This window comes from Schistocerca serialis, chromosome 2 (assembly GCF_023864345.2).
Source record: "Schistocerca serialis cubense isolate TAMUIC-IGC-003099 chromosome 2, iqSchSeri2.2, whole genome shotgun sequence".
NCBI classification, from domain to species: domain Eukaryota; kingdom Metazoa; phylum Arthropoda; class Insecta; order Orthoptera; family Acrididae; genus Schistocerca; species Schistocerca serialis.
The window spans coordinates 436,071,274-436,098,882 of NC_064639.1; the positions used below are offsets into that span (position 1 = coordinate 436,071,274).

A 27,609-nucleotide genomic window follows, 5' to 3' on the forward strand; every position below is an offset into this window, starting at 1 on the left:
AAGAAACAGCCCCATCAGTCTTACCAGGCGTGGGCCGCTACCCTGCACGGTCTTAATCACAAGTGTCATTTTGTCACGGAGCAGTCGCGAGAGTCATATGCCCATGTTATGGTGCGCGACGTCATTGTTCGTTCGGCCCCTGATAGGGAGGTCCAGCAATGGGCCCTGCAGTTGGAAGACACTTCCCTTGAGGAAGTCCTGTCAATTGCTCAAGCGTATGAAGTCTCTCACGCCGCAGGTCAGCACTTGGAAGCATGGTGCAACATTGCGGCAGTTCAGGGCAGCGCGGCCACGTCCACTGCGTCCGGGGTGGACGACGTGTGAGCACCACAATCCGGCCGTTACGGCCACTCCCGCACGGTGCATAAACACAGTTCTGGCCACCGGCCCCTTTTACCGTCCTGTGCGTCGTGCTATATACACCTTGATCGGTCAGAGTGCCCCCAGCGTTGGGCCGTTTGTCGCAAATGTAATAAAAAAGGACACATTGCTAAAGTTTGCCGTTCAGCCTCAAAAGAGTCGAAGAAAGCAGGTACAGAGGACATGGATGTTGACATTCAGGAAGTTTCATCGGGCCAGGCTCCCGACGCATCGGCACACAAACTCTTTAACGAGGTGTCGGTTCGGTCACGCCAATTACAACTGCAAGTAGATACGGGTGCGGCAGTTTCCTTGTTGAATGCACAAACTTACTCTGACATTGGGTCGCCCCCGTTGGCGCCAGCTTACCGGCGTCTCCGCAGTTATGTAAACAGTTCATTCCCCTACTGGGTCAATTCACTACCGACGTTACTTACAAATCAGTCACTCGGCCTATTACTTTTATTGTTGTCAGTGTTGCGAGCTCCACTAACCTTTATGGGTTGGATGCCTTTCAAGCTTTCAGTTTTTCTATCGCAGACACCATACAGTTGGTCTCCGAAGACGTTCCCTATCAATCATTGGAATATTTGACCTCTGACTTTAAGGATATCTTTGAGGAGGGCCTGGGGCATGTTTCAGACTTTGAAGCTCATTTAATGTTGAAGGCGTCGGCTTGCCCACGTTTTCTACGTGCGAGGCAGATCCTCTTGGCGCTCTGCCCTCAGGTAAAAGCAGAGCTAGACTGTCTGACAGACCTGGGCGTCGCTCTTCCCATTTCTTCTAGTGAGTGGGCTTCGCCCCTCGTTATTGTCAGGAAACCCTCGGGAAAATTATGTCTTTGTGGCGATTTCAAGGCCACCATTAATTCCCAATTGGTGGTGGACACCTATCCCTTGCCTCGTTCTGATGAATTGTTCTCCGATGTGGTGGGAGGCCAATATTTTTCGAAAATTGATCTATGGAGGCTTGTCATCAGATACCACTTGGTGTGGACTCCAAACGGCTGGCAGTCGTCAACACCCTGTTTGGCCTTTACCAATACCAGTGGTTGGCCTTCGGAATATCCAGTGCCCCGGCGACATTTCAGCGTTATCTTGAGCACGTCACATCGACAATCCCTCATTGTATTAATTACCTGGACAACATAATTGTCACAGGCCGCAGCACGAAGGAACACTTGCACAACCTTCGAATCCTCTTTCTCAAATTCAGGTTCGTGGGCCTGCGTTGTAACCTGCGTAAGTCGAACTTGTTCCAACTGTCCATTGAGAATGTGGGCTACACCATCTCTCGGCATGGCATCCAGCCGCTAGGAAGTTTGGTCCAAGGTATCGTCGACCTTCCGCGACCTGCTTCACTGAAGGAGTTACAAGCTTTTTTAGGCAAGATTGCCTATTACCACCAGTTCATTCCCAGGGCTTCCACCATAGCCCGCCCCCTGTTCTGCCTTCTGCGCTAGGGTATTCCTTTTGATTGGTTGCATGCATGTGAGCGCGCGTTCACCTCGCTGAAGGGCCTCCCTACGTCAGCACCTTGTTTGGCTACTTTTAACCCCAATAAGCCGTTGGTCCTGGCTACAGATGCTTCGCAGTATGGGGTGGGGGCGGTCCTGCCCCATCGCAACGCGGATGGCTCCGAGCAACCACTGGTATTTGCGTCTAAAACTCTTAGTCCCGTGCAGGCCCATTACTCCCAGGTGGAAAAAGAGGCTTTGGCCATTGTCTACGCTGTTACCAAGTTTCACCCTTTCTTGTATGGCACGAAGTTTCAGTTAATCACTGACCATAAGCCATTAATATCGTTACTTGGTCCCACCTCTCAGATTCCGGATAGGGTGGCCCACAGACTGAAGTGCTGGGCCTTGTTCCTCTCTAAGTACAATTATGACATTCATTTTCGCCCTACCGGACAGCATTCCAACGCTGACACTCTTTCCCGTCTTCTGGTGGGCCCGGATTCTAAGTTCGATTGGGAGGAGATTATGTGTTTTTATTTGGATGCGGCATCCTGCCAAGCGGTTGATGGCTTCCCGATCACTAGTTCTAGAGTCGCCAGGGAAACGGCAGCTGACCCAGTTCTCCGGCAAGTAGTTCGCCTCGTTCAGCAGGGGTGGTCGTCCCGACCCCCAGGCCGGGCCTCGGACCCTCTTCGTAATTATTTTGATCTACGAGAGTGCCTGTCAAGTCTTGGAAGGAGTTCTCCTTCTGGCTACCGATGATACGGCTCCTCGCGTGGTTGTTCCTGCAAGTTTGCGAAGGGAGGTCCTCACGTTATTATATGAGGGGCACTGGGGTGTTTCCTGTACTAAAACCTTGGCTCGCAGACATGTGTACTGGCCCGGTATTGACAGAGAAATTGAGAACTTGGTGGCCGCCTGTTCCCAGTGTGCGAGTCAACAGGTGTCTCCCATGTCAGCGTTCTCTTCGTGGCCGCCAGCAACCCAGGCATGGGAACATGTTCACATAGATTTTGTGGGCCCGTTTCTCAATGGCTTTTGGCTCAATGTCATTGATGCTTATTCCCAATTCCCATATGTGGTTCGCTGCTCCTCAACCACTTCAGAAGTTGCAATCCAGGCACTCGCAAAAATCTTTTCTGTGGAAGGTCTGCCAGTCACCCTGGTATCGGACAATGGACCTCAGTTTATTTCGCAGATCTTCCAGGATTTTTGTAGGCGATTCAGTATTCAGCACGTTTTCTCTCCCCCCTTTAATCCATAACCAAATGGGGAAGCCGAGCGCATGGTGCGCACATTTAAGACGCAGATGAAAAAGTATGTGCACGAATTTCCTGCGGAGGAGGTGTTGACGTTTTCCCTGACGGCATACCAGACCACACTGATGGGAGAACGCAGCCCCGCAGGGCTCCTCCATGGGCGCCAACCTAGGAAACTGCTGCACCTCCTCCGGCCTGGCCCTCGCCAGTCTTCGCAAAACGGGGTACCCGGCTTTCCACCGGGCATGTCGGTCTGGGCACGTGGGTTTGGTCGCAATCCACTTTGGATATCGGCGGTGGTGGGGGACCGGGAGGTACGTCGTCACCAAAATCAGCTACGTCCACGTTTGGGAACCCACCCTCCGACCCCTCAGGTGCTGGCTTTCCCATTGCCAGCACCCGTGTTGTTTCCCACCTGTGACTTCGCCACACTGCGATGGTTCTCAGCCTTGGCGGCCTCCAGTAGCTCCAGCACCGGCATCACCATCGTTAGAGATGCCCCGGCGAGAGCCGGCCCCCCTCGCAGGCCCGGTTTCTCAAGAGGCTGGTTCACCTGTGGTCGTGCCTTCCCCATCGTCCCCGCCACTGGGTCTTGCCCCTCCAGAGGTGGAACGGGATCCGGAATTCGACAGCTTATCGCCCGTTCTGTCCCGGGCTCCGGTGGGGGGACGACGGGGGCCTCTTCGTGTGGGTCACTTCCAACTGTATTCGAAGGTTCCGGCTCGAGGGTTGGCAGATCCCCCCAACTCCAGCATTCCAATGGACATGGAGGTCATCACTACTGCATGACGCTCCACCTTCCGACACTGTGGATCACAGTGGCTTCACCCCCCGAAGGAGGAGGAATGCAGTAGCCACCAGAAAGATCGCGGGAGTCGCACATCGGCAAGGCGCGTCACGGACAGCAGTTGCCGCAAGTAAAGTCCCGTCCACCAGAGGGCACGCGAGAATTCGCTCGCGCCCTCTGCCGGCGGAACAACAACAACTCAGGCAGCAAGGGCTGTGCCCAGTCAGTTTTACATCTGGCATGCCTGGCAGACAGTTCCCGGTCTACACTATGTGAAGTGCGACGGTCAACGTGAATCGTGTTAATACACTATGCATCCCTGTGTACTGTTCATAATGCAACAGTATGTAACAACATACCAGTAACATCAGGCAGGAAACTGGAAATCCCCCGGAAATTCCTAAGCAAAGTGAAGGAATACCTAATTAGCCAGTCCTACAATTTATCATAATATATAAACACTGGGATGTAAATTCTGGTTAACATTAATGTATGTATCAAACACCCCTCCCCCAGTAATAAGGTGCTGACAGTTTTTTTCTGAAGTCAGTAACAGTACATAAATGCTTATCGCTAGTATGAAATGGAAGACAAAACATCAGCAGAGTAGTCTGACAAGGAAAGCTGTGGCTTTTATCAAAGTAATTGTTTTTATCATACTATAAAGGGATCTAGAAGTTATTCCCACACGTGTCAATCTAAGCAGATTAACACTGTTGATGGATGAATGAATGGCTTCTCAAAGAAACTTATTAAGTACCAAATATTCAATACAGACACAAAATCTCAGGAGCATTCTGCAAACAAATTTCAAAAAAGTACACTGGCTTACTCCAGTATCTAACCTTGTATAACTGGTGTGGACACATAGGTAGAATGAACAACAGACTCAAAAAAGAAGATTTCTGATGCAGTAAACAGTTCAATCAAAAATACCAGATGGTTTCAAGAAATAGAAGAAAACTTAAAACAAGCAGGGATCAGTGTTGAAATGATAAAAAAACTGTGAACACAAAATTTGAAGTAAAAGAAAGGAAGAAAACAAGCAAAATATGGAGAGAGCGAGGGAAATAGGAACACAGCCAAAGAAAGAAGAGGTTTTGGGAAGAGAGGAAAGGAGGAGGAAACAAGAAGAAATGAATAATCATGTAACATTCGAGTTAACCACTGTCCTGGAGGCTAAAACATGTAGTAATAATAATAATAAATAATAATAATAATAACCCTACAATGTAGGAAAAGATGGTTTGCTATTTATCATAAAAAAGACATGTCATGTTGCAAACAAGCACAATTAAAAGACACTCGCATACAGCTTTTTTGCCACAGCCTCTGTCAGTGAAAAACACACACACACACACACACACACACACACACACACACAAATACTCCAGCATCTCAGGCCAGAATGCAACATCACATGGGGCACAAGCAGCAGTCTGGACGGGGTGGGGGACGCATAGGTAGAAGGAAAGGGATAGTAGTGTATGAGTGGGGAGAGAGATGAATGCTGTCTGGTGGAGTGTGCAGGGACTAGACTGCCAACAGATGCAGCGTCAGGAGGTTGTGTGGCAGGATGGTGGGGCAAAAAAGGAGAGGAACAGGAAAAGAGGGATGGATGCATTGGCAGAGGACTGCAAATAAACAAGGTGGGAGACAAGAGTGGAGAGATGATGATAGGACTGATGGGGTGGAATGTATTGGGCAGAGGGTGTCAGGACACTATGTTACCGTAGGTTGAGGCTGGGGTAATTACAGGAGCGGAGAATGTGCTGAGAGGGTAACTCCCATCTGGGCAGTTCAGAAAAGCCATTGGTGGAGGGAAGGATCCAGATGGCTTGGGTAGTGAAGCAGCCATTGAAATCAAGAGTGTTATTTTCAGCTGCTTGTTGTGCCATAGGGTGGTCTACTTTGCTCTTGGCCACAGTTTGACGGTGGCCATTCATCCTGGTAGACAGCTGGTTAGGGGACTGATGACCACAGTAGTTAAGTCCCATAGTGCTCAGAGCCATTTGAACAGCTGGTTGGTACTCATACCAATATAAAAAGCTTTGCAATGATTGCAGCAAAGCTGGAAAATGGCATGGCTGCTTTCACAGGTGTACTGAGATGAGAAGTACTGAAATGAGGGACATCCTACCCGAGATACTTCCCACCCCTCCTAAAGTGGTGTTCCGTCACCAACCCAATCTTCACAACATAGTAGTCCATTCCTGTTCCACTCCCAGTCTGAGCCCCATGCCACAAGGATCATAGCCCTGTGGAAGATCCAGGTGCAAAACTTGACCAATCCACCCACCCAGCACTTCTTATTCCAGTACTGTCACAAGTTTATCCTACCCCATTGGGGGCCAGGCCACGAGTGAAGGCAGCCATGTCATTTACCAGCTCTGCTACAAAGACAGCTTTTTACATTGGTATTACTACCAACTAGCTGTCCACCAGGATGAACGCTGCCATCAAACTGTGGCCAAGAGCAAAGTAGACCAACCTGTAGCACAACATGCAGCTGAACATAACACACTTAATTTCAATGGCTGATTCACTACCTGAGCCACATGGATCCTTCCCTCCAACATCAGCTTCTCTGAACTGAACAGATGGGAGTTAGCCTTACAACACATTCTCCACTTATGTAATTATCTAGCCTTAACCTACCGTAACATACTCTCCCCACGCCCTCCACCCAACAGTTTTCACCTTCTCTGTCCTATCGTCTCCTCCCCATTCTCATCTCCCACCCTATTTATTTGCAGCTCTCTGCCAGTGCATCCGCCTGTCTTTCCCCACTCCTTTTTTTGCTCCTTTTTTCCCCACCTCCCTGTCCCACAAACTCCTGATGCTGTGCCTGTTGGCAGTCTAGTCCCTGCACACTCCATCAGATAGTGTTCATCTCTCTCCCCACCCATACACTACTATCCCTTCCCCCAGACCATCCATCCACACTGCATTTCGACTTGATATGCTGGAGTTGTCGATCATGGGTGTGTGAGTAGTGCTTGCTTTTGTGTGTGTGTGTGTAACATGTCTTTTACTAACACTGTGGCCAAAAGCTATATGTGACTGTTTTTTAGTTGTGCCTGTCTGCAACTTGACATGTCTTCTTTACAGTAAGTAGCAATCTGTCTTTTCTTAAGTTGTTGATATTCCTATCTGGAATTTCCATTGAATAACAATAAACCAACTTTTATGGTTCTTCTTGTTTCACTTTGGATTTCATAGATGAGCTATTCCCCCCTAGCCCCCCCCCCCCCCCCCCCCACACACACACACACAACAAGAAAACATGAATATCTTTGATGCAGTGGAAGTTTATCATGTGGGTGACTGAACAATGAAACCCCCCCCAATTAAATATTCACATGTGAAAAGATTTTGCTGTATGTAAATGTTTTGAACTCAAACTCACCTGCCTCTGACAATAAGACAGAAACACATTTATTTGAAAATTGTCCCACCAGTGTTCACAGTGATGATTGGAACTAGTCTCCGTTCTTACCTGCTCAGCTCAGCCTGTGTGCAAAATCTGTTTGTGCATTTGCTGATCCCATATTCCAGTTGCAGAGTTCATAGGCAAGGAGCAGATAAAGGAGTGGGGACAGAGGTGTCCCTTATTCTGAGCACTGAAGCAATCTCGCATGCATCTGCCAGGGCTTCTGCTTCCACTCTTGCTGTTGAACCTTGGCAGAGTTTGTTAACTTTTCTTGCCATTTGTTCCACCAACATGAGATGACACAAATAATAGATTTTTGAACTAATTTGTATCTCCTCAATTTTATAATCTGTAACACCTATAATGTTAATGGTTCCTGCCTGCAGTTATATTTCTGAAACTGAAATCACAACATGAGGCTAGCCAGCAAGTCTAGGCATAAATTGTCTCTATATTTGTTGCAGTTAAATTACTGAGGCTATGACTAGCTATTACTCAGTCTTAGATGGGACTAAGTCACTGTATTTGGTAGAATTCATTATGCAATTCTGGATTTGATGATGTGAGTTCTCAGATTGTAGAGCCTAGTGCCTAGAAAACAAAATGAAAATTCAGTCCCAAGGCTTCAGGGAATCCGTTTTTCTTCCCTGTCACTTGCAGATAAGCTCCACATCAAAACCATAGACAGAGCAATACTGGAAAACATGTTAATTACAAGAATAGAAAGGATATTCATCTGGGTCTCTATCGGAAAGTAGACTGGATATGTTGCTACAACACCCAGAGGCAAATTATATTGTTTTCAATGTTTTTTATTTGCATTAGAGAGTAGTGATTGTGAAACAAACTGGACACTAACAGGCATTGACAGTCTCAGACACTTAAATCAGGAGATTAAGAAACATGAGCAGTTCAAAAGACATAAGACTGCACAGATAGAGCATCATCTTTTAGGGGATACAGTATTCAGAAACAACTGGATAGCATTTATAAACAGTCAACTAAAGATGAAATGATCAGAATCACGAAACTCATTATGTACATCCTAAAATGGTGAACTGCTTTATATTTTTTGATGCCTCAGCATTTGCACATTTTGGGAATTGCAAATACAGTGACTTCAAATTAAGGAACTTTTTACGGCCATAAATTTCGCTGCTGAATTCGAAGCTTCACCTAGCAATTAGGGCTTGCACCATGATTACTTGGCCCATGTGCAGAACCACATTCTTGTTCTCAGTACTGGATGAGTCCATTCCTTTCTTCTGAAGAGGTGATTGCCTGTTGCTGGTCACCTACTGAGCTGTAAGCTTCCCATTGCGAGTGAAACGTTTCCTGCCCACTTTGAATATACTTCAGAAATGGAGGTGTGCACACATTGGCTGCACTGCAACCTAACCTCATTCATCAGCTTCAAGATGAACTGCACGTCTTTTCATTAACATTCATAATTATTGTCGTATTTCAACAACATAGGAAAAGACCGTAAAGAAGACACGTCAAGTTGCAGACAGGCCCAATTAAAAGACACTCACTTATAGCTCTCGGCCACAGTCCTCATCAGTAAAAGATACACGCACACACACAAGCAAGAAAGCACATCTCACACATCCACGACTGGCAACTCTAGCATCTCAGGCCAGAATGCAACATCATGTGGAATGCAAGCAGTAATCTGGCAGAGGTGGGGAAGGGGAAGGGAAAGGGATAGGGATAGTAGTGTACGGGTGGGGAGAGGGACAAACTCCATCTGGTGGAGTGTGCCAACAGGCACAGCATCAGGAATTTGTGGGAGGGGGGAGTTGATTTTTAAATGAAAGTCAACGCTCTGGCCTGATTCAGCCATTGTATTCTCTTCTGAAGAGAGCTGACCCTCAGCTGTTGTAGCTGGCATGGGACAGAATTGATGTTCAGGCTGATCCCAAACATGTTCTGTTGAGAACAGGTCTGGGGATCTTGCTGTCCACAAGAGTACCTCAAAGTTACACTGACAGTTCGAAGACACAGCAAGTATGGGCAAGCATTGTCATCTTGACTAATGACACCACAGTATTGTTGCACAAGAGGTATCACATGAGGATACGCAATGTCCATGATGTACATTGTACCATTAGAGTTCCCTCACTGCAGCTGTGAACTTAAGTAATATCTGATGTCTCCCCATGCCATTATGCCATAAGTAACACTGTTCTTCCTCTTAAAAATATTGGGAGAATGGGACCTCTCCCCAGGTCACCATTATGCTCATCAACTGTGGCCATCTGGGGTAGTTCAGAACCATGATTCACTGTTGAACACAATGCGACACCATTCATCAGCATTCCATGTTTCCCCATCACCGGTCACGGCACCACTCCAAATGCAGCTGTTCGTGTTTTGGTGTTAACAGCATCCTATGCGCGGCACAGTGAGACCCCTTTTAAATTCTGCCAGATTCTGATAATGTTATAATGTTGTCTCATAGAATTATCATCTGTTTGTCCTCCACAGTGATCACTCAATGCTGTTCACACCTTTATATACCCTACCAGGTCTGGTAGCAACACTAAATACGAACAGCATTAATGCACTCTGGTAGCCATTCTACAGGCCACAGACAACTGCAACTTTAATCATTTACATACCCATTAACGGTGTGTACGTTTATGAAGTTATACTGACATCTGACCATGTGTCTGACTTTGCTTCACTTTTTTTGTCGGGCAGCGTATTTTAAAATTATTGATTCTTTTCACCATGAGGTAACTTCAGAAGCCACAATTCTGAACAGTTTAGAATATGCATATATATTTACTAGTGATGTAACTGACTAGGTAAAATTATGAAAATTGCAGTGTCTGGCACTTAAAACTCGGCTCACAATGCATCTTAACTATGAAAATGTTATTTAATATGAACTAACTTGTGTTTTAAAAATTTATATATAGAGCCGGAGTTGGTCTTGCTGCAAAATGCTTCATTGTGTAGTTGTTTCATCCAAATGTTAGGAGAGCACAGACTAGTGATGTTTCCATGTGCAGCTTGAAGAAGCACAAATCACATCGACAAACTTTAAAAACGTATATGCACAAAGGCTTCTAAAATACTGTACTCCATAAAAGAGTATAAATTAGTGTTCAACAAATATAAGTGTTCAACAAATATATGATGTGTTGATCAACAAATAGATAAGTATAAAACTTGCTTGTGGACAAAACTCTTTGTGGCTAATAATTACAAAACACACACACAAATGGGGGATTTGTTGGAAATATAGATGCTGGCTCTCTTGTAGTCACCGCCATTTAACGGAAGATTAAATCTGCCAGTTTCTTGTTGACCTTTGACAGAGACAGACTAAGTACCAATCTTTTTCTCCTTTGGTCTTCCTTTAATTTCAGCTGACATCTACAATAGTTCAGACCTTGCTTACTCATAGTATTCATTCAATAATTTTTTCTTCACAGGGAACAACTAGCATCAGCTGAAAAGAAACAGTGACAGACCTCCTGAGTAGCGCCTTGTCTGTAATATCAATAATGAACTCTGCACCCATCTCTAACTCGTCACAGGTTAAGCACAGAGATTCTGAGTGTTACAAGCTTTGTTCACTGAAATTCACATCAGTTTTCTTCCTACTAAACAACATTTCTAGCTCATTAACTCTGATACTTTATTAAAAAAGTTTGATAGCAATGAGTACTTCATATTTTGGTTGCAGGATAATGTAGTGTAATGTATTACAATCGATAAAGCCATGTGTTACCTGTCTGCCTACCGTCAAAGGACAATTGTTATTCTGAAAATAAATTATTAGCTATTTGGTTTAGAATAACAAACTGTTTGGAAGTTTGTTTTTGTCTCCTCATGTAAACTGACACATATGGAAGCTGTGCATTTTCAAGGTGAGGTGACAGTAACAGTTTTGTTGTATGTTGCAGTACCTGCTGGCTTGGCAGTTATTAAGTGCTATGACATCCTGGCTTGGAAAAGCAAGGCACACCACTGAATAATGGGGATACCTTAACAAAAATTATGCTGATGTCACAGAGGACATACGACGATTCGTTAGCTGGCAGACCTACACCTACATCAACATACATACTAGGCAAGCCATTGTACAGTGCATGGCGGAGGATACCCCTGTACCACTACTGGTCATTTCCTTTCCTTTTCCACTCAGAACCTTCCCGCCAGGGGTTCTCATTTGAGTTCCTGAATCACCTCCATAACACTTGTGTGTTGTTTGAACCTACTAGTAACAAATCTAGCAGTAAGCCTGTGAATTACTTTGATGTCTTCCTCTAATCTGACATAGTACGGATTCTAAACACTCGAGCAGTACTGAAGAATAGATTGCACTAGTATTCTATATGTGGTCTCCTTTATGGGTGAATGACACTTTCCCAAGAGTCAACCATTCGTCTGCCCTACCAAAATCCTCACATGCCCGTTCCATTTCATATCACTTTGCACTACATCCAGATATTTAAAATACATGACTGTGTCAAGCAGCACATTACTAATGCTGTATCCCAATATCATGGGTTTGTTTTTCTTTTCATCCTTATTAACTTACATTTTTCTACTTTTAGAGTTAGCTGCCTTTTATTACAACAACTAGAAAATTTTTCTAAGTCATCTTGTACCTCCTACAGTCACTCAACTTTGACACTGTCCTGTACACCACAGTGTCATCAGCAAACAAAAACAAACTGCTGCACACCCTGTCTGTCAGATCATTTATGTATGTAGAATATAATAGCAGCAGTATCACATTTCCCTGGGGCACTCCTGACAATATACTTGTCACTAATGAATACTCACCATCAAGGACAGTATACTGGGTTCTATTACTTAAGGAGTCTTCAAGTCACTCTCACCCATTCTACATTCTCGTACCTCCGTTAACAGTCTGCAGAGGGGTACCGTGCCAAATGCTTCCCAGAAATCTAGAAATATGGAATTTACCTGTTGCCCTTCATCCATAGTTCACAGTATATCATGTGAGAAATGGACAAGCTGAGTTTCACACAAGTGATGATTTCTAAAATTGTGCTGATTCTTTTTGGGAGTCAAGAAAATTTATTATATTCAGGCTGAGAATGCGTTCAAGGATTCTGCAGCAGACCAATGTTAGGGATATTGGTCTCTGATTACGCAGATCTGTTCTTTTCTCTTTATTCAGGAGTCACTTGCACTTTTTTCCAATTACTCGTGACTTTGCACTGGGTTAGAGATTCATGATAAATGCAAGCTAAGTAAGGGCCTAATGCCATTGAATACTCTTTACAAAATAGTTGTCCATATTTGTATATGTGAATACATTTCATGTATTTCATAATGGCTATAGTCAGCACGGTGTCTGTTCCTTCCAACATGCATGCATGTCCAAAAGAACTTTGCATCATACTCCTGAACAACACAGTCACTGCAATATCACATTTAATAATGTGTTGTAGGATGCTTTGTCATGCCCACCATATATATTATTGTTAATTCTGTTAAAAAGACAGCAACAACAGTAACAGAAATTGTTAAATACGTTTTTCAAAAGGTCGCACTCTACACAGGGTCACTCCTTCAATTAAAAAATACATGCATAAATTAATGTATGTGCTCAGTCTATATAACAAACAGAATAGCAATGACAATTACTGTAGCTTATGAACAGATTAAGATGACAGGACAGAAAATGCTACATGTGCTGTACATATAGATTAAGGAAGATATCACTGCATTTTCAGACAAAAGCTAGAACCTTCCAATCAAACATGGAACATGTTGACATACTGCATGATTACAGTTCAAATGTATAGTTGATCAAGCTCTACAACTATAGACCTAGAAGATTTGTCGGAGATGGCAGGTACGGTATGAATCCATACATGCTATAAAAATGGGTGAATGTGTGTGTGAGTGTGAGTGTGTGTGTGTGTGTGTGTGTGTATGTGTGTGTGTGTGTTTGACCTAAACCATTGATTTCAACCAAATTTGGTGTACAATATACCTTAATGTCAGACAGCAGTGCTGTGGAGATAAGAACCACCTACCTATCACAGTTCAGGAAAACTTAATTAAATGATTGTGTGGCACTGGTGACCGGGTGGCCTCGTCCAGGGAAGTTCTGCCACCGAGTTGCAAGTCTTATTTCAGCTGACGCCACATTCGGCAACTTGTGTATCACTGATGATGAGAGTATGATGATGACAACACAACACCCAGTCCACAAATGGAGAAAATCTCCAACCCAGCTGGGATTCAAACCTGGAACCACTGCATGGTAGGCAAACACATTATCACTCAGCTAAGCAGGTGAACTGTAGTTCAGGAGACATGACATCAACAATTAGATGCATGAAAAACTTCTGCATCATGCACAATGTTTAAATTTATTACTTCTGTGCTACTAACTCTATCTGCAATAAATTTTGCAGACAATATCAAAATATGCTGCTGCACGTGCCTGCACAAATATATATAGTTATACAACACACAGTTCAAGAGATATGTCATAAAACCTGAGATGCATGTAAAACTGCCACATCAGCCATGAAGTTTTAACACATTTTATTCCTTACTACTAAGATCCTTTGGGTGATGCTGAGAGAATTAGATTAGGAAATGAGACACTTAAAGTAGTAAAGGATTTTTGCTATTTGGGGAGCAAAATAACTGATGATGGTCAAAGTAGAGAGGATATAAAATTTAGACTGGCAATGGCAAGGAAAGCGTTTCAGAAGAAGAAAAATTTGCTAACATCGAGTATAGATTTAAATGTCAGGAAGACGTTTCTGAAAGTATTTGCATGGAGTGTAGCCATGTATGGAAGTGAAACGTGGATGATAAATAGTTTAGACAAGAAGAGAATAGAAGCTTTTGAAATGTGGTGCTACAGAAGAATGCTGAAGATTAGATGGGTAGATCACATAACTAATGAGGAGGTATTGAATAGAATTGGGGAGAAGAGGAGCTTGTGGCACAACTTGACTAGAAGAAGGGATCGGTTGGCAGGACATGTTCTGTGACATCGAGGGATCACCAATTTAGTATTGGAGGGCAGCGTAGAGGGTAAAATCGTAGAGGGAGAGCAAGAGATGAATACACTAAGCAGATTCAGAAGGATGTAGGCTGCAGTAGGTACTGGGAGATGAAGAAACTTGCACAGGATAGAGTAGCATGGAGAGCTGCATCAAACCAGTCTCAGGACTGAAGACCACAACAACAACAACAAGATCTTTGTACAGTCTAGTCAACATAAGGAAATCCCAGATACCTAAACTTTTTACAGCTTGCACCTGTGAAGTGCAAACAGATGTAGGTGAAAATAACATCTGCCTATAGACAGACAAGTGAAGCAGTTGTATCCAGTATACAGAAATTTTCTGAGATACTCTATTTATACATTTATAAGTTATGCATATTTCTTTGTATAACTGCTTTCTAATATCAAAGGAGTTTTAATGAATACAGGTAAATGATATTTTTTGTTTTCTTTTGTACAAGGGTTGACTGGAAAGTAATGCCTCTACCTTCATAACTCTTCAACAGTTGGCAACATTGGTATGCGGCAGGTACTGGCTTGTTCCATAGCCTCTTCTCTACAGCTCCAATCGGCGGGAAGCCTTGGCATTGAATGGTTGTGTTGTTACAGTGTAAAGTACGGAACCCTGCGCAGACAGTTGGTCAATGCGATTTAACGTGTAGTTATTGAATTCTTGACAGGAGAAGGTGTTACCCAAAGGAGATTCATCAGAGAATTAAAGCAGTTTATGGTGATTGTGTTGCTGTGAGTACTGTGCAGCGTTGGAAAAGTAAGTTTAAAAATTTGAGGCGGGAGCATCTGATCTGCATGATAAACAAAGAGTTGGACATCCTGTGACACACAGTAATCACAACACAATCACCATAAACTGCTTTCATTCTCTGATGAATCTCCTTTGGGGTGACACATTCTGCTGTCAAGAATTCAGTGACTGCACATTGTTTAAATCACATTGACCAACCATCCGAGCTGGGTTCCATACTTTACACTGTAACAACACAACCATTCAATATTAAGGGTTCCCACCGACTGGAGCTGTAGAGAAGAGGCTACGGAACAAGCCCGTACCTGCCACATACCAATGCTGCCAACTGTTGAAGAGTTACGTAGGTGGAGGCATTACTTTTCAGTCAACCCTCATAATAGAAAATTAGTAAAATGAATACCCAGACAATGATGGGTTTGTAAGCTAGTACATTATATGAAAACTTATTGTAAAAGAGCACCTGCTGAACAACAGGTGCAAAGAAAAGCAGATGTTAGTCAAAATAATCTTGAGTACCAGAATAAAGTCTCCAGCCGTTACTATACAAAAACTTATCACAGAACCTCTTAAGAAACTTAAGAAATTTTGATGGTGCAAAAATTATGGTCCATTCTCATTCACTATATTTTGTATATCCCACCCAAAGCAAGATTTTAGGTATGTGGACTGACTCAAAATGGAGAATAATAAAGAGAAGTAACAAAACTATACTAATAATTATCTACTGCAGCAGACTGCTTGTGTTCAATATAGTAAAATAAGCAGCAAAACTGCTTTGTGAAAAAGAGTTGTTGCTTCCTCAGTTATATACCAAATGTCTGTGACTGTTATAATACCCAGAAAGAATAGCTGAAACAACTAAAAAAAGATCTGTAAAACACTATGCCGGCCATCAATATTAGTGCCACACCAAGCTCATTCTATGAAAAATGTTAATTAAATGTGAAAGCAATCAGTATTTACTTGTGAAATCAAAGACAGCAATATCAGCTGGTATGTGAATTGAAAAAGTGAAGACTTCTGTCTGCATGATAAGGTTTGTCATTCCTTAGTATTTTATCTTGCATGAGGCATATTGTTATGACAATGATGCATGTGTGAAACCAATAGCAAGAAGAGGGCCATACAGATGAACACGAGCTGAAACACGCAGTGTGACCACAACACTAAGTAGCTACTGTTTCATCTTTTTTGCATGGCTATAATAGACCACACAGCTTTGTTCAGAGTATTGGCTCTACACGGGAGCCATACTGCAAGTTGGCAGATCTATGCTGTGTACTAGTGGCATATATATATAGTTTCATCAGAAACCATATACAGGGTGTTACAAAAAGATATGGCCAAACTTTCAGGAAACATTCCTCACACACAAATAAAGAAAAGATGTTATGTGGACATGTGTCCGGGAACGCTTAATTTCCATGTTAGAGCTCATTTTAGTTTCTTCGGTATGTACTATACTTCCTCGATTCACCACCAGGTGGCCCAATTGAAGGAAGGTAATGCTGACTTTGATGATTGTGTTGACATGCGACTCATTGCTCTACAGTACGTAGCATCAACACATTAGTGTTCATCACGAACGTGGTTTTGCAGTCAGTGCAATGTTTACAAATTCGAAGTTGGCAGATGCCCATTTGATGTATGGATTAGCATGGGGCAATAGCCGTGGCGCGGTAAGTTTGTATTGAGACAGATTTCCAGAATGAAGGCGTCCCGACAGGAAGACGTTCGAAGCAATTGATCAGCGTCTTAGGGAGCACGGAACATTCCAGCCTATGACTCGCGACTGGGGAAGGACTAGAACGACGAGGACACCTGCAATGGACAAGGCAATTCTTCGTGCAGTTGACGATAACCCTAATGTCAGAGTCAGAGAAGTTGCTGCTGTACAAGGTAAGGTTGACCACGTCACTGTATGGAGAGTGCACTGTATGGAGAGTATGGAGAGAACCAGTTGTTTCCGTACCATGTACAGCGTGTGCAGGCACTATCAGCAGCTGATTGGCCTCCACGGGTACACTTCTGCGAATGGTTCATCCAACAATGTGTCAATCCTCATTTCAGTGCAAATGTTCTCTTTACGGATGAGGCTTCATTCCAACGCGATCAAATTGTAAATTTTCACAATCAACATGTGTGGGCTGACGAGAATCCACATGCAATTGTGCAATCACGTCATCAACACAGATTTTCTGTGAATGTTTGGGCAGGCATTGTTGGTGATGTCATGATTGGGCCCCATGTTCTTCCACCTACACTCAATGGAGCACGTTATCACGATTTCATACGGGATATTCTACCTGTGCTGCTAGAACATGTGCCTTTACAAGTACGACACAACATGTCGTTCACGCACGATGGAGCTCCTGCACATTTCAGTCAAAGTGTTTGTACGCTTCTCAACAACAGATTCGGTGACCGATGGATTGGTAGAGGTGGACCAATTCCATGGCCTCAACAATCTCCTGACCTCAACCCTCTTGACTTTCATTTATGGGGGCATTTGAAAGCTCTTGTCTACACAACCCCAGAACCAAATGTAAAGACTCTTCGTGCTCGTATTGTGGATGGCTGTGATACAATACGCCATTCTCCAGGGCTGCATCAGCGCATCAGGGATTCCATGCGATGGAGGGTGGATGCATGTATCCTCGCTAACGGAGGACATTTTGAACATTTCCTGTAACAAAGTGTTTGAAGTCACGCTGGTACGTTCTGTTGCTGTGTGTTTCCATTCCATGATTAATGTGATTTGAAGGGAAGTAATAAAATGAGCTCTAACGTGGAAAGTAAGCGTTTCCGGACACATGTCCACATAACATATTTTCTTTCTTTGTGTGTGAGGAATGTTTCCTGAAAGTTTGGCCATACCTTTTTGTAACAGCCTGTATACTTCAGACTATAATAAGCATATTAAAGCCATTACCAACAATCTGCGTAGCAAAATGTTTTGCTCTACATACATGTCAGTTTAGAAGGTAGGAGGTGCAATGGCTGAGGTAAGCTGTGAGGACAAGTCATGAGTCATGATTGGATAGCTCAGTTGGTATAGCACTTGCCTGTGAATGATAGAGGTCACAGTTTTGAGTCCCGGTCTGGCATCCGGTCTTAATCTGCCAGGAAGTTTCAAATCAATGTACACTCTGCTGCACAGTGAAAATTCATCCTGGATGTCAGGACATTACTGACCACAATTTGGCAACCTGAACTATTAGGTGGCATAGTGGACAAATATGAAGAATGATGATTTGATGCACCATTTGGTACAGTTTCGATCTCAACTCCCATGTATTGAGAATGGATGCCACATCAGAGAAGTTTTGGAGCCTGAAGTACCACCCTTCAAGCAATCCAAAGGCTTTATTACAGCAGGACAATTCCTGATCACATGTGGCAAAGAATGTACAAGCACTGACCACCAATTTCTCAGTCATGATCCTCCAGCAATCACTGGCAATACCCTGTGGGCTAGCACACAGAAGGCATTTTTTCAGAAATATATCTAGTACCGCTTCTGTCCATGCTATTATATTTAAGCTCCACACACTGCTGAATCTTCAAGCCAATGATCATGTACAGTTGATAAATCCTGGTCATTTGTATAGGGTCATGAATTCAATCTGTAGTATAGAGGTTATTTTAGGCACACGTATCCTGCTTGGTGTTGCAATTTTCACAAACATTAATGTTTATATTGATATTTGCTGTACACCACATTAAAAACTTTTTAACTTCACTTTTATTGAATCATTAGACCTATTTGGCAGCTTCATGAATGATTTTTCTCTTGATTAATTGAATGCTTAATGTCTGGAGGAGGACGGATTGCCAATCTGTAATAAGCATATTATGTAAACAATACATCTATGCCACATCTCTCATCTTGTTGAGAAATTTGGCAACACTCTTTTTAAATTTCCAAAACATGTCCATCAGAAATGGACGAGATAGTTGCCTGTCACACAGTAATATTTCATAACTGTAACGTAACTTCCCAAAATCACGTGTACATAATCACAGATGTTCATATATTTGTTGTGTTTTCTGCCACAACAGTTTGTCCATAGACAGCCACAAAATGCATGAAAAGTTTATGGAGACATAAAAAATGACATGTTTTTGTATGCAATTGTGCAATAAAAATTTTCAAAGCAATGAAAATAAAGGTGTATGAATATTTTTTGTTGTATAAATAGTTTGATATTAAATATATGATCTCATATTGTTTTTGTCTGTGTGACGCAATTTATGCTGTGTTTTTACTTTTGTGCTCTTCACAAATGAAATAGATATCACAGCACTCCAAATCTCCAATCTATGTTTGTGAGCACTTAACTAGAGAAAATCTTCAAAGTTTTAAAGTAGATGTGCAAGTATTTTTACACGTGTTTCGTGTATTTTCCATCCTTTTTCTTTTATCTGGGCTTTGGAATGGCACTGGTGGCATTAAAAATAGATTTTTGTTTTGCGTACTTAGTGATTATTTGTTTCATGGGCATTTAGCCATGATACAAGGTGTATTTTGCTGTCTAACATTTTGTCTTCCAATGCTGGAGGTACCATCCGAGGCTTTGAAGACTCATATAGCAGTTTCAAATTTAAACTAGGTCAGCTAGAAGAACTGTTTATACATATCCATTCAACAGTCAGTTTGTGACGTCATAAGACTGCTGCTTAAGTTCTCATAGAGCTTGTAGTAGGGAAGAGTTTGTACAGTTTACTGTATGCAGCACTAAGGCTAACAATTCACCTAATTTCAAGCCTTTTTCTTTTTGTTGAAAACAGCAAACAGTGTCAACTCTTCCCGTCTACAAGCTCCATAACATACATTGGTGTGACACCACACTCTTAGGCAGTGGCCTGATGACATCACAAACTAACCATTGCATGGATATATATAAATAGGTGTGCTCGCTGAGCTTGTTTAAGTTTGAAAGCGCTGTCCAAGTCTTTACAGCCTAAATGATTTTTATTTTGTTTTCTATGTATTCATTTTTTATTGTTTAGTAATGATTTCATTCTCATTAGCCTAGTTTCATCCATCTTGTGCTGATGATTAGTATTTCATCTTTGTGTGGTAAGACTCTGCTTCCAACAGACCATACATTTACATGTTAGTATACTTCTTTTGGAGTGCTCATTTGTTATAACATTTTGCAAATGGCTCACCATGAATTCTAGATTATTATCACACCATCTATCCCTGCCAGGTCTGTGATCTATGTGTATGTTTCAGTAAGTTCCCTTGCAAGCAAGAGAAGAAACTCTGCTGATGACATTTCTTGACCTGTTACTGATCTGTGTAAAACATGACCATTTACCACAAACAGATCAAGAATATGAAAAAAATATACTGATGATTTTTCCACTAGAACTCCACAGGTAATCCGTACACAAACAGATGACATTTTCATGGTTTACACTTTATGAATGACATAAACATTTATACAGTTGTGAATAAGCAGTATAGCCAGTATGTAAATTCATACATGTAAGGCATTATATTTTGATGACTAAATTCTTCCAATACGTTCCTATATCATTACCTTCACAAATCAATGTCACAGAAAAGAGTCTACATCTACATCAGCTATACTCAGCAAGCCATTGTGATGTGAATGCCAAAGGATACATCGCATTGTACCAGTTATTATGGTTTCTTCCTTTTTCCATTCACATATGGAACACAGAAAGAATGATTGTTTAAATGCCTCAGTGCATGCTTTAATTAATAATGCATTAAATAAAAATATTTTTTCTCACTCAAATAAAGCCAATTTCTTACATCAAAAGTCTGAAGAATTAACTGTAACAATGTGTTCTGCTCAGTGAATTACTATTACATGTACATCTGAGTCTACAAATAACTCTGTTTTCACCAACCATCACATACTTTTTAACTTCTGCAAGTAACCTGTTGTCATAGACGTGCCACGTCACTTTTAGCATTTATCTCACCAAGAAAATTATTTCAGTTACAAAAGAAATTATGTTCATAAATGTTTAATAGGCATACAAATCAGTTTCACTAAATGATATAATGACAATACCACAAAATATTATTATTAATACTATGAAGACATACTCTTCATTTGAATGATTTAACAGGACAAATTTCAAAGTAATATATGCCAACTATTTTATATTTGTCAATGGCAACAGACTAAATTTTACTATACCATGGACTCCTCCTTTAAAAATGTTTTTTGCTCTGGCTCAAAAGTGTACCGAGGTCCAAAAGGAACACGTGATCTTTGCAGCGGATCATCTCTCTGGATACTCACAAGTTGATTCTTCTTTTTGTATGCCTAAAACATTGAAAAAAGTAGGATAAGTACAAAATTTATTACCACAATACAAAATTAGATAGTTCAAGATGAAAGAATAATTAGAGGAATAGATTATTTCAGGTAGACGATAGCTAAAGTTATACTTTAAGAAAGAAAGGGGGGATCAAATACCTGGAATGAGTGACTGGGATATACAGTAAATAAACTGTTCAATGAAAAAAATTGAAGACAGCAAATGCACTATTTAACTGCCTATGCAAAGAATAAAGCATCTGAGGTTGTATATCACACAGTCGTCCAAATTAATCATTGGGCAAGCTTCAGCAGACTTTTGTGGGTAAACAACACTATTTGATATCTGCAAGGTGATATTTTAGCCCCCTGTTTTTATTGGATAACCACCTAGTGCTGCAATAGCATTATCTAGTCTATGGCAGTATCCTTGAGGAAAATGAACCCACAGTTATTGTCTTCATATGCAGTGTCAGCAGTACATACGGCATACATTATTGGACTGAAGATTGCCCTTTGAGTGAGGCCCTGTTATATTCAGCATGAGCTCAACACCTCATTGGTCAATTGAATGCATGCCCATCAAATATGAAACAGCCTGCAGATACATATGATGAAGTTATCAGGAATTTGAAGATTGTGTGGGAATCTGAAGATTATGTGTAGGCTTTTATAAATTATCCCATACCGCTAACATATCAAAGGGGAATATGGAGAGGAAATTGCAGTGGATAAACACAGCCATGATACCAGTTATTCACAAAGCACAAGTATCCAATTCAGTTGAGTTTTAATAATGCTTTCCAGAGTCTTTCTGATGGATAGGGTTAGGCAAATTGCCATGTAAGACGCAACAATATTTCCTCTACTTAAGTATGATTTGTACGTAACAAATAAGTGTAGACGATTCCATACACCATACACCACATTTCTTCAAGGAGCATAGCAATGTCGTAATATTTCTTATGGCAAATGTGTGAGCCTCAGACAACAAGTATCAGTAGCAGGACAGTGTTATAGGTTTTGATTGTTTGCAGTTGCAATTATTTAATGGAAATGGCGGTGAAGGATCTATAGAAAGTGTTCGTTCACCTCGACAGTAAATGAAATCACTAGAAAGGTAAAAAATGATGTCTGTGATGCAATCGCATCTGCATAGTCTTCTGTCCACTCTGTAGCTGTGTCTCTAAAGTTGGGGGCATATTTCCTGTTTCTAAACTTCTTAACACTCTGCTATATGTCTGTCATGTCAGATCTATGATTGAACAAGGCACAAAACAACTTCTAAGATCTTCTTTACATTGTTTCAAGAAATGCTTAGCACTGGCATCAACAAATTTGCATTTTAGGTATTTTCTTCTATGATTTACTCTCTAAATTGTCATAATACTGTTTTCCGTAAATGAATACAATATTAGAGGCTTTTTATTGCTGCTGTGATGGACATTTTTCCTTCAAATGGTTGCAGAAGTTGCTCTTTACATGTCCATGGACAAGACATGTTTTTTACACAAGTACTATTTTTATTCTAAACAAACTCAAGCATATGCTTTAAAACATTGCAACATAATTTCTACCATCATCATAATGAAAAACAATTCTGAATTCCTTCTCATAAAATGTCATCTGATTTGCCAATAATTGTTAAATGGCCATTTTGACAATCATTTACAATGTCATGGTGCTGACATCTTAATGTCCCTCCCGTCCCTCCCACCCTTCCTTGCCTTTTACCCCCACCCCCACAGGCACACATAATGGAACAAGTGGTAATTACGAAATGTTACATCAGGCCTATACAGAGGGATATCAAGTAGTTCCCAAAGATACAATGAGAAGAGATATTGTATTCGTTTAGCCAAATGTGGACAGGGATTTACATTAAGCAAAAAGAATCCTGTTACTGAATTTGCAATACCTTTTGTACTGGATTGCTTGACACAGTTTATTTAATGTCTACAATGTGTCTCAGAATCAGTTGTTACATTCGGGCAAAAAAAAAACCACATCCAACAACCCCCCCCCCCCCCCCCCTGCCTATCCTAAACCATTGTGCATATGGTTTTGCAGAGTGAAATTTTTTACTCAAACTCAACTTTCTTTGGTGATTTTGAATGCTAACCGGGGTGCAAAAAACCAGTTGAGTAGCCAGTGCTTCGAAGAATTTCTTCTTGTGGAATGAAAATCACAAACAGCTGTGTGTAAGATTTTAATCTGGGACCACAACCAGTTTTGTAGCTTAAAGCCACATCTTCAGGTGGATATCTGAATAAAAAAGAGGGAATATCCATTAAAAAACCTATGTTACCCCAATCTCAAATGATGGGAATTAAAAATAAATATGCACATAAATTACATCATATCATCAGAACCAAATGTGCGGATGGATAGAAGACTCGACATTCCTTGTCGAGATAATAGTAATATGCCAAGTGAGAGCATATTGTCAAATTATAAATAGGCTCAATGGTGCCATCAGCATTGACCTGAAAACTGAACTGGAACCTACAACAAAACTGGACTGAATGTAAAAATGATGAAATGTACCCGCAAAAACCACACCCACTATGTTGACAAAACTTACCAAAATTCAGGAATAAGTTCTCATCACACCATATGAGCTCCAGCAACACCATGTCAGTACTGAGCTTGCGGAAATAGATGGCACACTATCATAGCATGGTGCATGCACACCGGCTGGGCACATACCATGCCACTGAAGCATAGCACAAGAATCACACATTATCACCCCCCAATGCTCTTGTTGAGTAACTACTTTACAAAATCAAATTTGTTGAATCAGGAAATGATGACTATCCATGTTACATAATTACCAATGGGTACAACCCCAAAAATTATTAACTTACAACATGGTGTAGCTCAGTAACATCTGGCCAATACAGAAGTGTAGCAACAAGCTAATAACATAAAGTAATTACTGGTAGCTACCTTTTCCCGCCATCCCACCTCTGACCTGCCCTAGAAAACAGTGGATTCAGCACATAGGAACCATGAAATTAATTACTGTGGTTGGAGGATAGTTTCACCAGGTAAAAACTGTCTGTGTCAAGGCCCTATAGATCTCTTAAAACTACTGTTAATGGTTTTATCAAAAACGGAAACAATAATAGGGACTGTAAAGGACGAAAAAAAAAATGTAATTGAAGAAAGCAAAAGCCAAATGTCACTAAGGGGACCTATCCTCCCACCACTGTAATTCGATTCATGATTCCTATGTACTGACTTGAATCCACTGCCACTTATTACATTATCTTACTTGTTACCTTCAAATGTAAGCAGCTTGTCCTAGTGTGGGTGAGAGATGGGGTGCATTTTTTTAGATAACTACCAGTAAAATGTTTTATGTTAGGAGGATGGTGTTACACTTGCTAGGTTGGTCAGATGTTTATTCAGTTATACCATGTTACAAGTTAATAACTTGTAGTGCTGCGCCCAGTGGTAACTATGTAATGCTGGCTTGTCATCATTTGCTGATATAACAAGAAGTTACCCAACTTTCCCTGTAGGTACATGAGCATGTGGGGTGACATTACCTGTGATTCTTGTCCTGTATCACAGTGGCATGGCGTATGCCTGGCCAATGTACATGCACCACACTTTGATAGTTTGCTGTGTGTTCCCACAGGCTCAGTACTAATATGAGAAATGTGCTAATTTTGAGATGGAACCTATATATCAGCTGTGTTGAGAGTGTTTTACATCTGTAGTTCAACGAACTCTGTGCTATGTGCACTAGAGAATTAACGGATTTGTGGCAGTGAAAGAAAGTGACTGCGAGAATAAACTCCAAGTTGTTGTACAACCCAGACATGTAACTAGATTTTGGTCTGATGACAGATGCTCCTTCCATCAGTTAAGAGCCTGCCTATTCCAGACGAGGATGATAGAAGGAATGTCAACATTCTGTCCAAGAGCATTTGTTAGCAGAACATTGTTGCCCTGTGAAAGGTTGTACACTGTGACATAATAGGAAGTGCTGGCAGTGGTCTGGGCTTTCCGCAAGTTCATTTACTATCTGAAGACAACACAATGGTGTATTTGGCAACCAAGCTCTAACATTCTTGCAAACTTGTAAGTTAATGCAGTCCAGACTGTCAGGATGGATTTTGGCACTGTAAGTATACAACTTTAAAATTGAATACATACGCAGAAAGGAGAATGTAGTAGCTGCTGCCCTACTGAGACTTCCCAAAGGATTAAATCTGGAAACAGCTGTGGATGAACAAATGGGTGACACCCCTATCTCGTTTATGAATGATCAAGTTCACAGGAGATACTACCTGGAACTTTTTCGGAGTGTGGCTATAGTGCAAGAACAAGATGACAGTTGGTCAAAGGTTTGTCAGTCTCTGCAACACCAACAAGAGCACAGACTGCACAAGTTTTGCAAGATCATAAAGCAAGTATTATTCATCATAATAGTGAGAATGCCAAAGAATGATGTGTGTGCATTCCTCAAGGATACAAAAAACAACTCATTTGTTATATTCACCACATTTGGCGCCGTTTTGGTATATGCAAGTGTGCCAATAAGATTAGAACCTATTGCTACTTTCCTGAGATCAGAAAGAAAGTGTTGAAAGAAATCAAGTCTTCTCAAGTATGTCAGGAAATGAAACCACATAATCAAGGGTGTAAAGGATCATTACACCCCATAATACCGGACAAGTCCCTGGCCATCATGTGTATGGATGTCTGTGGGCCAGTATCCAGGGCCAGAACTGGACGTAGGTACATCATAGTCATGGTGTACCCATTGAAACCAGCAACTTATACTCCTATTTTGAAATGACTGTTCAACACCTTCATGCTGCAAGCTGAGAAACAACATGCAGTACTTTCGGACAATGCAGCAACTTTCACATGTTTTGCTTGGAGGCATGCACTCACAAGAGCAGGTATCAACCATGTACTAATGCCCATGTACCACCCCAAAGGAAGCCCAGTTGAGAGAGTCATCTTTGAATTCAGGTTTATGTGTGCATACTACCACAACAGGCAGACAAAATGGATTGACTGCTTGGCAAAGCTCAAAGAAGTTATGAACCACTTAACAAGTATGACAACGCAGTTCACACTAGTGGAGTCAATGTTCCAGCAGGATGAGAGGAATGAGTGAATGCAAAAGATACCCATGGTACCAGTTGAGAACCTCAGTGGGAGGAGAAAGTGAGACAAGCATTAGCCAACCTGACTGACAAGCTCAAGTTCAGAAACTGGCATATGATAAAAGGAGATTGCAGTTGCAAATGTATAATGTGAGTCAGCAAGTACTCTTGCAGACCCATTTGAAATCTTGGCAACTGTTGTATGTTTGTACTAAGAATTCCATATCCTAGAGCTAACTTATTAGAGTATCCAGGAATGGATCAGATAAAAGGTTTCTGCCCACATCAGGGTATAACACAATGTTTCTGCTGAGGAGAGGAATCTCAGATGAAGCATAAACATCAAGATATTTGCCTGTAAACAGTAGATTTAGGTACCTGTTTCATGTATTATTTCTTTGTAGTATGTGAGTTTATTATTGTATACTCAGCTGTTAAAGAAACCTGAGGATAATTTCTGATTTGAGTGTATTTACATAAATATATGTACTAATCCAGATTAATTTTCCTATAGAGATGAGAGCTTATTATTATATGTTTTATTTCAGTTAATGATTGATGATTTCTATGTGTAGTGTCAAGTTTCTGTTTCTGAGCAAAGATCATCAAATTAGTTATGCTCAGTAATGTTGTGTCAAACAACTTCAATTCCATGGACTCTAGACAACATGTAATAGAAGTGTGATAATTTTGTGCCACAAGTGTGGCATGTAAAGAATTCAGCTCATGTTTTAACCACTATGATTCATTACATTGTATTAGTGGAGCAATTGTTACAGGGAATTATAGTGGAGACTGTGAGCTGAAATATTGTGCTGAGAGTATTTGTATGTATTTGACCATTCAGCTCATACTTAGCCAAGAGATAAATGATTATACTCAATAAAATTTTCCAACTCAGAATACGTAATTGAAAATCAATGGAAGATGGGAGAGAGTAATGTTTTTTTCATATTAGTACTACAATCATCACTATTGAGGATGAACGTCATGATAGAAACAACTATGAACTTCTAGTGAAGCAGGGGCAGTGTCTTTAGTGATGGTGTGAACCTTCAATTCAAATATAAAGTAACATAAATTA

The 27,609-nt window shown here is 41.4% G+C and overlaps 1 protein-coding gene across 1 annotated transcript in view; it reads right to left on the bottom strand.

The window, feature by feature from the left end:
* Positions 1-20,752: 20,752 nt before the first annotated feature.
* LOC126457299 (uncharacterized) overlaps positions 20,753-27,609 on the bottom strand; it is a 192,367-nt gene continuing 185,510 nt past the window's right edge. The window contains exon 8 of the mRNA XM_050093480.1: positions 20,753-21,402. Within this exon, the coding sequence (XP_049949437.1) occupies positions 21,268-21,402 (135 nt within the window). The 3' untranslated portion in view covers positions 20,753-21,267. The remainder of the gene's footprint in view (positions 21,403-27,609) is intronic.